This window comes from Plutella xylostella, chromosome 17 (genome assembly GCF_932276165.1).
Source record: "Plutella xylostella chromosome 17, ilPluXylo3.1, whole genome shotgun sequence".
NCBI lineage: Eukaryota > Metazoa > Arthropoda > Insecta > Lepidoptera > Plutellidae > Plutella > Plutella xylostella.
Genome location: NC_063997.1, coordinates 446,280 through 462,414, shown reverse-complemented (window position 1 = coordinate 462,414; position 16,135 = coordinate 446,280). Strand labels below are relative to the sequence as shown.

General features: G+C 37.8%; 1 protein-coding gene across 1 annotated transcript in view; it reads right to left on the bottom strand.

The window, feature by feature from the left end:
* Positions 1-16,135, bottom strand: part of LOC105398528 (voltage-dependent T-type calcium channel subunit alpha-1G) — a 123,457-nt gene that overhangs the window by 33,129 nt on the left and 74,193 nt on the right. Inside the window, exons 4-6 of the mRNA XM_048626954.1 lie at positions 15,069-15,180; positions 13,881-14,014; positions 12,447-12,544 (exon numbers count right to left, since the gene is read on the bottom strand). Of these exons, the coding sequence (XP_048482911.1) occupies positions 12,447-12,544; positions 13,881-14,014; positions 15,069-15,180 (344 nt within the window). The remainder of the gene's footprint in view (positions 1-12,446; positions 12,545-13,880; positions 14,015-15,068; positions 15,181-16,135) is intronic.

Here is a 16,135-nt window from a genome sequence, read left to right as displayed (position 1 = left end):
AACCAGAGATATTGTCAGTGTCGCGATTTGCTTTGTTGTTTTCGCTCGAGGTATGGTTTGATTGCGGGGTTGTAAATGTATTAGAATATTCATTTTATATCAACCGGTAAAGAGGTTTGGACCAAGTCTAACTAACTGCATGACATTTTAATGGAAAAGCGTCCACCTTTCGGCATCGTAAGCAAAAGACGTATTATTATATTGTATTCAGTATTATTTGTATAGAAGTTCACACAAGTGCGTCCACTTCATCGGTATAGCCGACGCCGTTTTTCCATATATTATTAATCACACAATCTGTTTGATGCGAAACGTACGATAGAGGGATATTTTACAAAATATTACACGTTATTTAGTTTAGGATTCATAAATTTTGATACTTCAATAATTATGTGTCAAATGAACCATGAAATTATATTTTGAAGAGCAAACAGGTGGCTAATTAATTTCGAAGAAACTTTACTTAATTAATAAATCAGAATTACGCAATTAAATAATATTTCATCTGACGTTAGATAATCTATCAATCATTTAACTTACTTAAATGAATCTGTAGCTGTGCCTAAATAATTTACTTACCAATATAATTGAAGCTGAAATCTTTAAGTTAATTACTCAGTCGGTAAGTCCCCGGGGTCGTTGGAGCCGCCTAGTAAATTACGACACGAATTTGCCGACATAATTACACGTGTTAAAATATAGGTGATTAATCACAGGTGACGGCTCGCGGCAATCATTTCATTAAGTGGCTTTGAGGCACTATGTGTGTACTATCGGGGAACTCATCATCATTAGCCTATAGCAGTCCACTGCTGGACGTAGGCCGCTCCCAAAGCACGCCTCGTGGATGCGATCTTTAGCTTTCCGCATCCAATCATAACCAGCCACCTTTCGTAAGTCGTCCCCACATCTAGCCGGAGGGCGTCCCTCACTACGTTTGCCTAGTCCCGGCCTCAATGTAGCCCAATTCCTTAACAATAGCGATGCAGAGACGCTCGGGTGTCCTAGAACCCCATCCTATGCTGGGTCTGTATGGATGGAGGTGCCCTCGGTGATGACCATACAGAACGAGCATTGGATAACTAATTACAAACGCCGAGGCATGCGTGCCCCACTCGTGCGACTGTTGGGTACGCGGCTTTTATCCCGTGTGCAACTCATAGTGAGGCCGTGTGAGTTTGTTTATACACGGACTGGATTCAAGTGGTACTATGCCTTGAGGTAGGCTCGCTGATTCTCCGATAGTACCTACATAGTACGTGGCGACACGCACTTCGCGCCGCGTTTACTTGTTGCGCATCGGTGTGTACCTCTCAGACTGTGTATAAACACTTTTGTATAATTAATAAGCCCGTAAAACGCTCGCCTGAAGCCTAATCGAAGTGATATGTAATTTATTAAATCAAGACGTATTCGATCAATAATGGTCATAATTGCTAGCGATGTACCGCGCTTTAAGTTTCAAAATTGATACGATGGGTTCAACCTGAATTGAAAACGTATATTCTCTTCCATTTCTCGCCCAATTCTTTGCTGGGTACAGTCGTGTTACCAATCTCCGCCGTACAGTGAGTCATAGTCAGTGCTTCCCAACCATGTCAACTCATACACCAACATCATGCGCTCACTGTGCCGAGAATGTTGGCTGTGGACCTCAGTGCAGTGCTTGCAGCAAGAAATTCCATTTTAAATGTGGCACCATCACTGAAAGGGGTTTCGAGAGACTGGGAGCCGTCGGCCGTGCAGCTTGGTTGTGCCCTCAGTGCCGAGGGACTCCTACTAAATCTCTCACCGAGGATGACGCTCAGTCACGGATGCCGGATAAACCGCAAAGCTTGAAACAGCAGGTCGGAACCAAAAAGACGTCGGCGTCGTCCACAGCGAATCAAAAAGAAGCCACCCTAGAATTGATTTCTGGCCAAATATCGGATATTCTGTCGAAGCTATCTGTAATGACGTCCATTCAAAGCGACATTAAGGAGCTGAAAAGCGATATAAGCGACATGAAAACTACCTTCAAAGCCAATATGGATGAACTCACAACAAAAGTTAGCGAACTAGATGGTCGAGTATCTACTCTGGAACAACTTCAAGGAGAAGTCTGCGAGCTGAAAAAAACTTTAAAGGAGATATCTGAAGATAACAGAAGAAATGATCAATGGGTTCGTAGATCCAACATTCAAATTAACGGGGTCCCGCAGAAGAGTAATGAGAACCTGATTAATGTGGTGAAAAAACTTGCAGCAGTCAGCGGATTTACACTCAATGCGGAGTCCGATATTGACTTCGTTACGCGGGTCGCTGTTCGGAAGGATGCTGATCAGAAACAACCCAAACCGATTATCCTGAAAATGCAAGCCAGATATAAAAAGGATGATTTCATGGCGGCACTGCAGAAACTGAAAACACTCAAAGCAAGTGATATCGGAATCTTGGACTCGGACAACAGGATTTATATTAATGACCACCTATCAGCTCATAATAAGTTCCTGCTTCAACAAGCCAAGCTCAAGTCGAAACAGAAAGGATATACCTACTGCTGGGTGCGTAACTGCACAGTTATGGTGCGCCGAGACGCTACTTCTCCGGTTATACACGTAAGCACTATCGACTCGTTAAACAAAATTGTATGAGTACGATCTATATAATAACGTCACGTAAAATATCTCTAATGCGTAATTTAGTCTATGTATTATACTTAAAAAATATTATTATCGTATTTATTATATTTTATATGTATTCATTTCATATTTACCTATCATTAAACTATGATTACATTCTATTTCACCAAACCTGTACCAAAATGTTGAGAGCCCCTGAGCTGGTCACTTGGTCACGCATCTCGCTCGCTCTCTGTCATCGCAGTATAATGTATCCCTCTCGCTTGCATTATAGGAATCACAGTCTTGAACAAAATAATAAGTTAAACATACATTGCTTGCTTTCAAGAAAACATATACGCTTTCATTGCTATAGCTGCGTCAATGCATGACGATCCAAGCGATGTACACCACTGGCAATTACTTTATTATTACAATATTATGGATAGCGTTGTGGGTAATATCATATTTTCTGCCCTATTTGGTATGCGGTGTTCACTTTTTAGAGATAAGGAATTAACTTCTTATGAATTACCTATTTATCATTCTGATCTTTTGAGTAATTATTTTCATATTGTAATAAATGTACTGTCGGTGTTTTCTGACGCTTTTGTTAAAAATACCTTTATGGCAGGTTTCTTTACTCTGTTGCTGAATAGAATTAAAGTGATGAATTTACTTGTGAGTATACATAAGTATTCCAACAAATTAAGTACCTACTACTTGTTCTATTACATTCTACTTATATATACGTACCTAAGTAATGCTACTCCAACATATTAACTAATAATGCTTAGGGTTTTTTATCAAAACGTTCGTGGTTTACGAACGAAAACAAATGTATTTTTTAGGAGCGTCCTGAACAGTGACTACGATATAATCTGTATCTCCGAGACTTGGTTGTTGGATAGTATTTTTGATGCTGAGATCTTCGATGGTAGGTATAACTTGTATCGTACGGATCGTGATTATAAGGGCACGGGGACGACGCTGGGGGGCGGGACACTCATAGCCGTGAGACGCAACCTCTCCGTAGACTCGCGAGCCTCGCGACCGCCCCCGGTTCTGCCTGACGCCGACATCACGTCTGTCAACCTCCGACTTGGCAATTCATCTACAACCAATTCACTAAGGATCTACTCTTGCTACTTTCCACACAATCGCCATCAAATGTCTTCTGAGGCTACTTTTTGTGATTATATTTTAAATATAGCTATGGACTACCCAAATGATCTTATTTTAATACTGGGGGACTTTAATATTTCAAATGGCCTGTGGACTCTGAGCTCTTCACACTCTGGCTGTCATGAACTTGTTAACCCACAAGCTGATGGGCTTACTTATAATATGTCGGCTTTATTGTCCCTGACCGGTCTTGGCCAGTACAACCACATATTAAATAAAAACAATAAAATGCTAGACCTGGTGATTTCGAGTTGTGAGTGTGAGGTAAGTAAGGCCGAGCCGTTTGTTCGTGAAGACGACCACCACCCCGCTCTGAGACTAACTGTCCGGTTCCCGTCCCCGCCCGCGAGCCTGCCCGAGGCGCCGCGGACTGCGCGTAGGTATCATGCTGCCGACTATCTCGCAATCAATGAATCGCTAGCCAAAATTGACTGGGATTCCAACTTGTCTGTTGATGATATAGAAACTGCCGTGGATAACTTTTATTCTGTCATTTACAAAGTTATCGAGGAACATGTTCCTGTCAAAGTACATATCCCAAGTCAAAAACACCCTGTATGGTATACACGCCCTCTCATAAAATTAATTAATAAAAAATTAAAAGCTCACAAAAAGTGGAAAATTTATGGTAGACTTCAGGACTATGAAACGTTTTGTTCACTCCGTCGAGATCAAAAACGTCTTGAAGTTTCATGCTATAATACCTACATTTGCAATGCTGAAAATAATATTTGTCGTAACTCTCGTCATTTTTGGTCCTTTGTTAAATCCAAAAAAAGCTGTAATGATATACCGGATACGATAAACCTAGATAATCGCACAGCGTCGGACGGCCAAGGAATATGCAACTTGTTTAATGAATTTTTCACATCTGTTTTTGAACCCAGTCAATGTCAAATTAATGTCACGGGTAACACAGAAGAAAGTAACACTGTCCTCATAAGTACCACTAATATAACCATCGACTTAGTATTGAAGTATCTGAAGAATATTGATGTAAACAAGGGTTGTGGTCCTGATGACATACATCCTTTGTTTGTAAAGCAGTGTTGTGAGCAACTTGCCACTCCTCTAACAGTATTGTTCCGTATGTCACTAGACACTGGTAATCTTCCAGCTAGGTGGAAGCAATCTTTGATAACACCAATTTTCAAAAGCGGCAATAAGCATAATGCGAAAGATTATCGAGGTATATCTAAACTATGTATAATACCTAAAATCTTTGAAAAGATTATTTACGACGCGCTTTTTCCTGCTGTCAGACCTTATTTAATAATAAACCAACATGGTTTCATTGACAAACGGTCCACGGAGAGTAACCTTTGCGAATATATAGATATTGTTCTCGATGCTATGGACAAAGGCCACCAAGTAGATGCAGTGTACACCGACTATTCCAAAGCCTTTGATAAAATATGTCATAATACTTTAATAAAAAAACTGGAATTGTTCGGTGTGCACGGCGATCTGCTACGGTGGCTGGAGTCTTATCTTCGCGACAGGACTCAAGCAGTAGCTGTCAAGGGTTACGTCTCTAGTTTTGTACCTATCACTTCCGGAGTTCCTCAAGGATCCCACCTTGGTCCTCTATTGTTTAACATTTTTATTAATGATGTCATTAAATGTTTCAATAGTTCTTTTCCACTTCTTTATGCCGATGATACTAAAATATTTGTTAAAATCACTTCTATTCACGATTGTCTCAAACTGCAAAGTGACCTAGACCGGGTATCAGAGTATTGCGTACAAAACAAACTATATCTTAACGTAAAAAAATGCTGCTTTATTACTTTTTCAAGAAAACTAAACATAATTGATTATACTTATAAAATATCCGATCAACCGTTACTTAGAGTTTTTGAAGTGAGAGACCTAGGTGTGCTCCTGGACCATAAGTTGTCTTTTGTAAATCATGTCAATAATGTAACAGCCAGAGCTTATAAGATGCTTGGTTTTATATTTAGAATTGGTCACGACTTTAATAATCCACTAACACTAATAACACTTTATAATTGCTTTGTAAGATCCATATTAGAATACGCTTCAACTGTTTGGAATCCCCAGTATCAATGTCACATTGATTCAATTGAACGAATTCAGAATAAATTTATTAAACGTCTACATTACAAGTTTACAGAATATAATGCCAGTTGTATATCCTTAGAAACTCGAAGGGAGCACCGTGACCAATTATTTTTGTTTAAGCTGCTTAACAATCATATTGACTCGCCCTACCTGGTGAGCAGGCTGTCCCTCCGGTGCCCGCGCTTCTTGTCTCGGTCCGCGGGTAGACTGTTCTCCACGCCTGTGTGTAAACGGAACTACACCGAAAACCGTTTCATAATAAGAGCGTGCAACAAATATAATACCACATATAATAAACTGGACTTGTTTAATACAAGCCTAAACTGTTATAAGAGATTGCTTTCAAAACAAGAGGGTAATAACATTAACATTAACAGGTAAAATTAAAATTAATATTTTATAGTATTACTGTACCTATATATATATATATTATTATTATTTATGTATGTATTCATAAATACTATACTAAGGTATATATGTAAGTATATAAATTATATATTATGTTATTCAAATCTATAAAACAAATTAATAACTTACAACTAAGTAGATTAATATAACTGAGATATTTAAGTTCTAATAATATGTTAAAATGTATTAAGTAATTATAGCTTTTTCTCTGTAACAACGAAAGTACCAAATTATTGTTTGTGAAAACTTTACTGGCCTATGTACTATTCATTTGATAAGTAACATTATGTATTAAGCATGCTGTTTGTTTTCCAAGAAATAAATAAATAAATAAATAAATAAATAAATTCCTTGTATTCATAAACAAAGCAAGACAATATGTCTCTCAAACACAGAAAAAGAATAAAAGAGCATCTGAATTTTGCACGAAATGCAGGAATAGCCAGGAAATTCTGCTACATATGAAATGTATTCCAAAGAATTCCTATTTTGAAATTTTTCGAACGAGATTCGGAAATTCTATGTCCGTCACAATAAGTCTACTTTTCTCACTGTATGCAAATGTTTTTATCTCTTTGCTAAACAAAACGACTTAAAACTGTTTATTAATAATTTTAATGACGTTTGGTTTACTAATAAAACCTTAATAAAACAAACAATCATACCGATGAAATTGCGAGCAGGTAATCGGATTACGGTTGTCATATGTTTCTGTCAAAGAGAATATTCAGCGGAGGCGGGATGCCTTTGCTAGCATTGTGGTGAGCAGTCTCGGCTTAGTTCTTTGTGTTATTTCATTTTCTTGTATATATCTGATTCTTGACAACTCTTCATTTAACCCATGTTTGATAATAATAATTATGTAGGTATTACGGTTATATTTCTTTCATGCCCTTGAATATAATTTGTTTACCCTATTGTATAAACTCTAGAAGTTAATTTTGACTAACTAACTACCTTTCTCAATTATTAAATGCTTTTTAAACATTAATAAGTAAAAACCTGTATGCCACTGCACTGGAAAGTCTATTTATGTACCCATTAAAATCACTTCTCCGGTATGTCTATCGTTTCAATGTAAATGAGAAGTTCTCTACTCATACGTCTTACTTTTTTATATTCTTTGAGAAAATCTGTTATTGTTTATTTATTTGTGTAAGTATGTTTGTGTTTTATATAATGTGTAATATGGGTGTCTAGCCTGAAATAAATGACAATTTATTTATTTATTTTATTATTGGCCTTATTTTTAGTTTCATATAGTATGTAATTTTTCGATTTTGTAATCGCTGTTGATTTTCCGAATAAATGAAATTAAATTAAGCCCCTGTTTCACAATGTCTGGTTAGTGGCTACCTGTCAGGTAGAAAACATGCTGTCACTCTCTGTTATTATTTTTTTGACAGTGACAGCATGTATTTTATCCTACAGGTAGCCACTAACTAGACATTGTGAAACAGGGGCTAAATGAAATGTATTTACTTAGGTATATATTTAGTCCAAAAACGCAATTAAGTTTGATATAAAAATATATTTAGTTCACTCGAAAGTTAATGTAAACATTATTAACGCTGCGAATTTTATATCAAAGGGTAACCTAAATCCGTTGGGAGGCACACCTTGTTTCAATTTTAACATTTCGGCTCAGCCCGATCGCGGCTCTGTACTGTGCACTATACAGCGTGTTCCAACTCAGTCGCAATAAATGGACATCCGGGACATACATTTTGCTGAACGGGTTTGCAGCTTCAAGTGAATACAGCCTCGACCTTTCAGTAAAGAATATTTTGTTTTGTAATATTGTTTTAAAATACTTAGTGCAAAGTTTATTTGTTGTTGGCGAATAAATATTCAGTTTTTACCTCTAATTCAACCCTCGACCTTGTTACAAATTACAAAATAAATTTTATTTATGGGAGCCATGGATGGTTTCTTTCACAGGTAATACTTACTCTCACTAAACTTGTCTTATCATACCCAGTCATAAACTTTCGCACATCAAGACAATTTTCAAAACGAAAGCGCTTCTATTCAAAGATGACCTGTACCCACAGAACGTAAATTCGGAAGCAGCAAAACATCTATACTTCCGCTTTTCCTATATTTCTAGATAATTTATCTAAGCGAGGTTTGCGGCGGCCGCGGCTTCACTGTAGCTGCGAAGTTTCTCCGCAAACGTATATTTAATAAAATAATTATTACGGCGCTGCTGGAGCGGACTACGAACTACGGAGTTTATTCACAAAGCGCGAGTAATTAACCAGTTAGTAAGGAATAAAAGTGCGCGGCTGAAATAGTTCAACCTTGTTTTAGTTTGTGCCTAACTGTGGTTTATTAGACTGCACAGTTTTCACTATTATTTGGGCTAAGTAAGTAATACGATGCAGAACAGTAGTTACTAAGATAAAGATACAGAAAAGAAGTGCAGATGTTACGGAATAACTCTACTATTAAGATTAAGGCTTTAGAAAAACATAACACGGCTGCATTTTATTTAGTGGTAAACATGCTCTCAGAAAATAATGTATCACAAAGAAAGTTACCAGCTTAAACCTTACAACCTTAAATATGTCTTGAATCCTTCTTGAAACTGACTGACTCTGAAATTACCAACTCCGGAAGACGTCTGACGTCTTGACGTAGAGCAGCTAGTTCATACCCTGTCAGCCTCACAACAAGAACTTCATGCAAAGTTGCTCAGTACCCGTATCATGAAAATTCGAGCTAACGAATAGAATCGAATGCGAGTGCGACTATTGTCAACTTGACAGCACTTTCGAACACTTTTTACCTTTCGAATGAGTTTCGAAAAGAATGACCACAGAGTACATAATATTATTCTGACAATGACCTATGGAATGATAGCTGTCAAACTTTCGCAAATCTGTACACCGCAATACACCGCCATTTTGTTGTTGACAGGTTGACAGCACTTTCGAATAGACTATCGAATAGAATGTACTGCGTTTTTTCCGGATCGCTCTACTGCTCTCACCCGGAGCAGCTCACAGGAACACCTGAGCCAATTAAACTTACTTCGATTGAATGCGAGCGGCTGTCACTTCGCCAATGAACAATGCGTAGTCGGATTTTAAATTGGTGAAACAATTTTAAATGGCTTCGGTATGAAAATGAATGCGGAACAACAAATCAAATTGCTTTCTTTTATATCTTTTTCATGGAAATGTTTAAAGTTTACTCCATCAGCAACATTTTTCTGAAGCCTAGATTCATTCCGTAACATCTGCACTGTGGCTATACATTTCTATACAATGCTTGTACGAATAAAATCCTAACTAATATTATACTCGTAAATGCGAAAGTAACTGTGTCGGTCTGTCTGTCTGTCTGTTACTCTTTCACGCCAAAACTACTGGACGGATTTGAATGAAATTTGGTATACATATGGTCTGGGCCCTGAGAAAGAACATAGGCTACTTTTTATCCCGGAATTCCCACTAGAAAACTTTTTAAGGCGAAGCGAAGCTCGCGAGAACAGCTAGTATAATATATACTTAAAATGCTTACTTTAAATCATAGAACAACGCGGACTCGGGCTTTAAATTAATTAAATATAGGTAAGTACGTGCCTACCTTAAAAAACTACTTAATTCAAAATTTCGTATAAGTAGTTCATCTCGATTATAGCGTCCAACTTCTTCAAATCTAGATAAAGCAGTCCAGAGCACAAGGGTCGGTTACTGAGCTAAGCAACAAGTAACAAAGTGGGGTATTTTGCGTAACTGTCTTCAGAGTTGAGAGTTACCCCCAAGCAAAGTAAGAGTACAGAGTAGTCTCTAATACACTGTATTCGTCATAGTTTATTTAAACATAGTTTAATGTCACCTTGATAAGTTCTTAATTTACTTTAGGTTGAAAATAAATAGGTACCATTATGTACCATTAAGGTATTAATTACGTTTAAATACCGCAACTCTAACTAGTCCTCTGATAGCTAATACTGCTCCCCCACAGACCACCAATAACAAACACAATTTCAAATTAAAATGTTCCCATTCCGTAGCGACTAATTAATTTTGTGGTCGCATACACTGCGATTGCTATTTATTACACAGTAAAATATCCTATGATTTATTTGACCAGATGGCGCTGCAATTTGTAATGTTGGATAAACTGTGTAAAAAGTGCTGGGTACGAATTCCGGCCGGGATGAGTATTTTTTTCATTGTACTTACTTATAATATAAACTAACGTCTCCGCACCAACCCTGCCAATAAACCTCCAATATTGGAGGCTGCCTATGTCCTACTGTAGACTATTGTACTACAAGTGTATTCTATTGTATTGTAAGACACAAATAAATATTATATTCAATCTATATAAAATTAACAGATATTTGTTTAAACACAGATATTTGTTCTCGGGTCTTGGATGTGCCCGTAAAATGGCAATAGGCCCCCCAACACTCTGGCGAAAAGTGCAGCAATGCACCTCTGCCTACCCCGCAAGGGAGTACATTAGTACAAGGCGTGAGTGCGTGTGTTTTTGTGTGTGTGCTATATAAAAATTGCATTGTCTCACTGCAAATCCCTACTCTATAGTACAAGTGAATCCGAGAATTTATCGGGCCTGCGGTTTACTTTATCTTAAGTTTTCCGCTCCGGCGCCGGCGGTAGTTTCGCCCTTGTACATGTGTTTTACCGCAAACTTTAGCTCTTCCATACAACCACTTCTTCCTTCGGGGTGAATAGGACAAACTTGAAATTTTGCAGAACATCTTTTGGGGTGTTCTGTATGTCTCCTAAGGACTTTGTAACTTTTCTTGATAGAAAATAGTGATTTATTTATTTTTTCAATAAAGGTAAAATAGGATTCTTTGTAACCCTGCAAAGATTTCAATCTATCGCGTTGATTAACATACAATTCTCCTTGAAATCAAAGATCAATATTCGCAATCGCGTCTCGAGGGGAGATGAACATTGACTGGTTTCTACTAACAAAATTCACTGGTAGTTGGCCTGGTTCTTTTTACCTAATACCGTAATTTAAATATGTATTCGCATTTTATATGGCAAGTGATGGCAGCTTTTGTTAGGTATATCATCTTCAAGTATAAAATATATTACCTAGGATATAAATAATTATGTTTTCTCTATCTGAAATCAAACATATTTTAGGCATTCAGACCAAAACGAATTTTACCTTCAACCTTGCTTGACGCATCGAAGTTGTACAAAATCACATTTAGCGGACTCAGACCTCCTCTGAAACGAGACAATCAAATGTAATTGAGCTGAAAAGAGCTGTAGGAACGTTTGAATGGCACTCGAGTGAGCGGGGACATCCCTCACAGCTCAGGTATGTCGCGATCAACGGGCTACTCTCTCTTGACGGAATACCAAGTTTCGGAAAGCTCTGTATTAACTACGTCTCTATCACGTTGCGTCAATCGTGACGATTTCGACGAGAAAGATCGTCAAGCAGGAGTAACCCTCCAGGGACAATTTTACGCGACAGCACGTCTCAACGACGCACCAAATATTTCTAAGAGCCCGGCTAAGTGTGCAGAGATTCTAAATGGAAGTCTCGTTTTACTTTACTCGCATGTTTAGCTTGGGATTCAGGGAAATTAGGCGTGAAGAAATATGTCAGCAGCGATGCCAGCGATTGATGTGGGGACGATGATTCGTTGATATAACAAACGCCATCAAACACATGACATTTTTATAGAACCTATATTATAGGTATTTGAAAACTCCTGATAATATAATACATTATTTAAATCCACCGTTTACCCGTCGAGGTACCAGGAGATGATGAAACGTGATCGATCGCCCGCTACTAGTACTCACTGGGTATCCTATTGATAGCCCACAAAGGTCGTAAATCTATTCATATAATTACAAGATCTTTGAGATTTGAAAAATACATTATTTAAATCCACCGTTTACCCGCCGAGGTACCAGGAGATAATGAAACGTGATCAATCGATCACTGCCAGTACTCACTGGGTATCCTGTTGATGGCACGGAGGAGTCATATCACCTATAGCTATAAATATGTATTAATAACAGAACCTAATAATAGAACTTGAAAATAAAACGTAGCAAAGAAACTCCGTATAAACCATCAAAACAATAATTTAAATCCACCGTTTATCCGGTCGAGGTACCAGGAGATAATGAACTGTTGGCAGTAACTACTCACTGGGTATCCTGTTGATGGCGCGCAGGGGGCGCAGCACGCGGATGGTCCGGATGGCCGACAGGTTGATGTTCTCCACGTTCAGGGCATACTCGAGGGCTCTGCGGGGAAATGTAGTATCAGTTGAGTGTTCAATGGAAGGGGAAGGAACGGTGAAAGGAACTGTGTAGTAAACAATCGTGATCTAAACATAAATGGTATATTTTGCATAAATCATTAGGTATACGAACTGTATTTCATTTAAAAATCATATTACGGTTTTCTACAAAATCATTTGATTACAAAACATATTGATCAAAACATGGCCTTTTCAAAGTTTTGATATTTGAACGATAAGGCTTACGCTAAATATGTTACAATATCACCTATCTGATCATACAAATCTATTATTTCTCTACATAATATAACATTAAAAACATTAACAATTTAGCTGAACCTCTTTGAGCAAAATACTGCCCGTATAAAAGTAAAGGTGCAAGGAATTTCCCAGCATCCCATAGCGCGGTCTAAAACCGCGACCCATAAGCCGAAAGCCGCAAGAGTGCCGCGCTCACACCGACACCGCGGCCACACGGGGGAGGCTACACTTAGCGACACTGCAATATCCCACCACTGAGCTATTAAAAGTTAAAATAATACTTGGGTACAGTTCAAACAAGTTGGTAGTTCTGGAGGCAGCGAATGCACTTTTGTACCTTGTCAAACTAACAAACCGCCTTTTCATATTTCAAAGATTGACTCGATTGTTGGTTTGTTAAACAAAGCACAAAAGTCTAATCTCAGACAACTTCAGGGACTATCATGTTGTTTTGACCGATCTGTTCTAGGTATGCAAAACTAAAATGTAGACTCGTTGTATCGACACTTTATGGCTAAACAAAGCCGCTATCTTATGAATATGTTGATCGTGCTACAAATACAGTGTTGGAAAAGAAAATCGATAAATTTCAGTGCACTACTTTTGGCTTTTAAAAGCTTTGACGTGCAAATTAAGCTGCCAATTTGACGTCGGAACATTAGCTTGAGTTTCCGAGAGGCTTGTGTGGAATTAAACAAAAGAGTGAAGATGTTTATTTTGAAAACATGGCCGGTCGCAACCGATACATAGTCGACTTCATAAAATTGTTGCTTGAAAATGTTTAACATTATCATTAAGCAATACAAGCCTATTATAGATCGTACGCTAGAGGTACGCGCGCGGGCACATTGCCTCAAAATGGAGAGACGTGCATGTTACCGAGCGATGCTATTTTAGATTTAAATGCAGTATAGTAAGGCCCTGTTTAACAATATTTGTATAAAGGCTACCTGTGGGATAAAAGACATACTAGGTATCACTTTCTAAAACATAATTACACAGGGTGACAGAATGTCTTTTATCCCACAGATGTGAAATGAGCTCTAAAGTTCCTTATAATGTGAAACAGTAGTACAGACCCGGCGAGCACGATGAAGAAGTCGAGGCGGTTCCAGGAGTCGGCCAGGTAGGTGCCGTGCCCGTACACGCCCATCGCCACCATCTTCACCGCCATCTCCAGCGTGAAGAACGCGAAGATTATGTCATCGAACACCTGCACATTATAATCATTTATGTAATAGTAATATTAATTGATGTACGTACCTAGTAATATTTAGTTTGTTACTTCTACGAAAAAATGGACTCAAAAACTGAATTTGGAAAACTGTTAGGTAAACGATAAGATTTATGTCTACAGTACTTAGTGCCAATTTCTCCATTGTCGGCTATCTAACCGGCAGGGATTGATTTATAAATTAAACGTCATCTCCATATAAAATTCATGACACATGTGTCAAAAGTTAACCACTACTCCCTGGTTATGCTCTAACCGAGAATGGAGAAATTGGCACTTAGCTCGGAAGCCATAAGGCTGACACTACGGAACTCCGATAAAACCCCCAAGTATATACAAGTCTTTTACAAGTCATAACTAAAAATGTCGAAGAGGGACGAAATTTTCTTAGAATCACCTTTTGAGGTACTATATCTAACTTTTTACTTACACCCGACTATAAGTAGAGTACCCCCCAGTTACTAAGTTTTGATAAACACATTGATTAATGGCTCGGCATGTAGCCATAAAATGTGCAAAATATCCCCATATTTTTGATAATGGCTTCCAAACTCAAATGAAGTAGGTACTTAAATCCAATGCTCATTGCTCAAGCTTACTTTTGAATAATCCTTCAAAATGATTTTATTACACGTGCAGGGGATTAACCAAGTAGATTGAAAATTTCATTTTTCATCCGGAGGAAAATATGGATTTTCAATCCGTAAATGGACGAGTACTTAATCTTTTCTCCTTTGTTTACCTATTAGGTCCCGCTGTTGGACAAAATCTTTCTCCCATATATTCAGGTTATGTGCCACATATGTAAATATATGTATTTTTTCCAAAATAAATTGAATTAACTTTTGTGCTACTTAATTACTTTCGTAATTTACGTATAGATGCTAAATGTATGTTTCTAATTCATCCCCAAAAATCTACACACTGTCCATAAAACATTCACAGCACTTACCTACTAGAAAATTCAGTACAGAGGCAAATAATCAGCTACCATCTGTGACCCTCGATGTATCGTACATGCAGCGTCACTCACCTGTAGTATCTTGCAGCGGTTGGTGACGCACTGGTCGTCCACGCAGGGCTGGTACATGCCCAGCGTCACGCAGTTCAGCAGGATCACCAGCATCGATATCCGCTCGAACCATGTGCGGTGGAGTTAAGGACATTATGGCCAAATGTTTTTTTTGTTTAATAATTATAATTAGATTGATAAAGCTAAAATAGATTAATGAAGTAGGTACCTGTTAGGTGTGTACATATTAAATAGATAAAGTGCATCTTATTATTTTATGAATGACAAACACTAAACGAATCTTATAAATGCATTGTTCTGAATGGTAGCGGTTCATCTTAATAACATTTATAGTTTCATGTTTCAAATCTGCAGAAATTTATGACGCATCCCGTATAACCAACTGCGGTAAAAAAAACCTTCTGTAAAATAAATGGCAGGAATGAAACAGAGCTTTTATGGTTTTTTTGACATCCTCTTTTCAGCCAGTATCAGTTTCACAGATAAATTATTTTCTTTTTGCATTTAAAAATGCAATAAAAAATTCTGGGTGCATATTATTCATTGATGCTGGCAGTTTCTTTTTTAAATATAGAATATTACTTTGGGCACGGGTTGAAATCAAAAAGGTATGTTTTATTACGGTATTGACCTATTTGGCGCTTCCACCATGCTGTAAGTAGTCTTTGGATGAAAAATAATTATCAACTATCAAAAAATAACGCAATTATCCCCTAAAGATATATAGGTAACAACCCGGGTTAAGATTACATTCGGTGGGATAGGTAACCCACGACTGACGATCCCTAACTAAAGAAGATAAAGGTAATTTAATCAAAGGTATAATCTATTCTATATTACAATAAAAGTTTAAACCATGTTTCGATAATTTATCTACTTACTTATCATGCATAAAATGTGGTAAGTGTCAACTTCTTCGCTCGGAATTTTATTGAAATTTCATTTAGCGATGGTGTTGATTGCCGGCCGGGTGTGTGGCTGGTGTATTTAATGGCCGTTTAAGGCAGTATTGGACGACGTCCAGCAACATGTGTGCAGCTTGGTGACCGCTACGGCGTTAAATACCA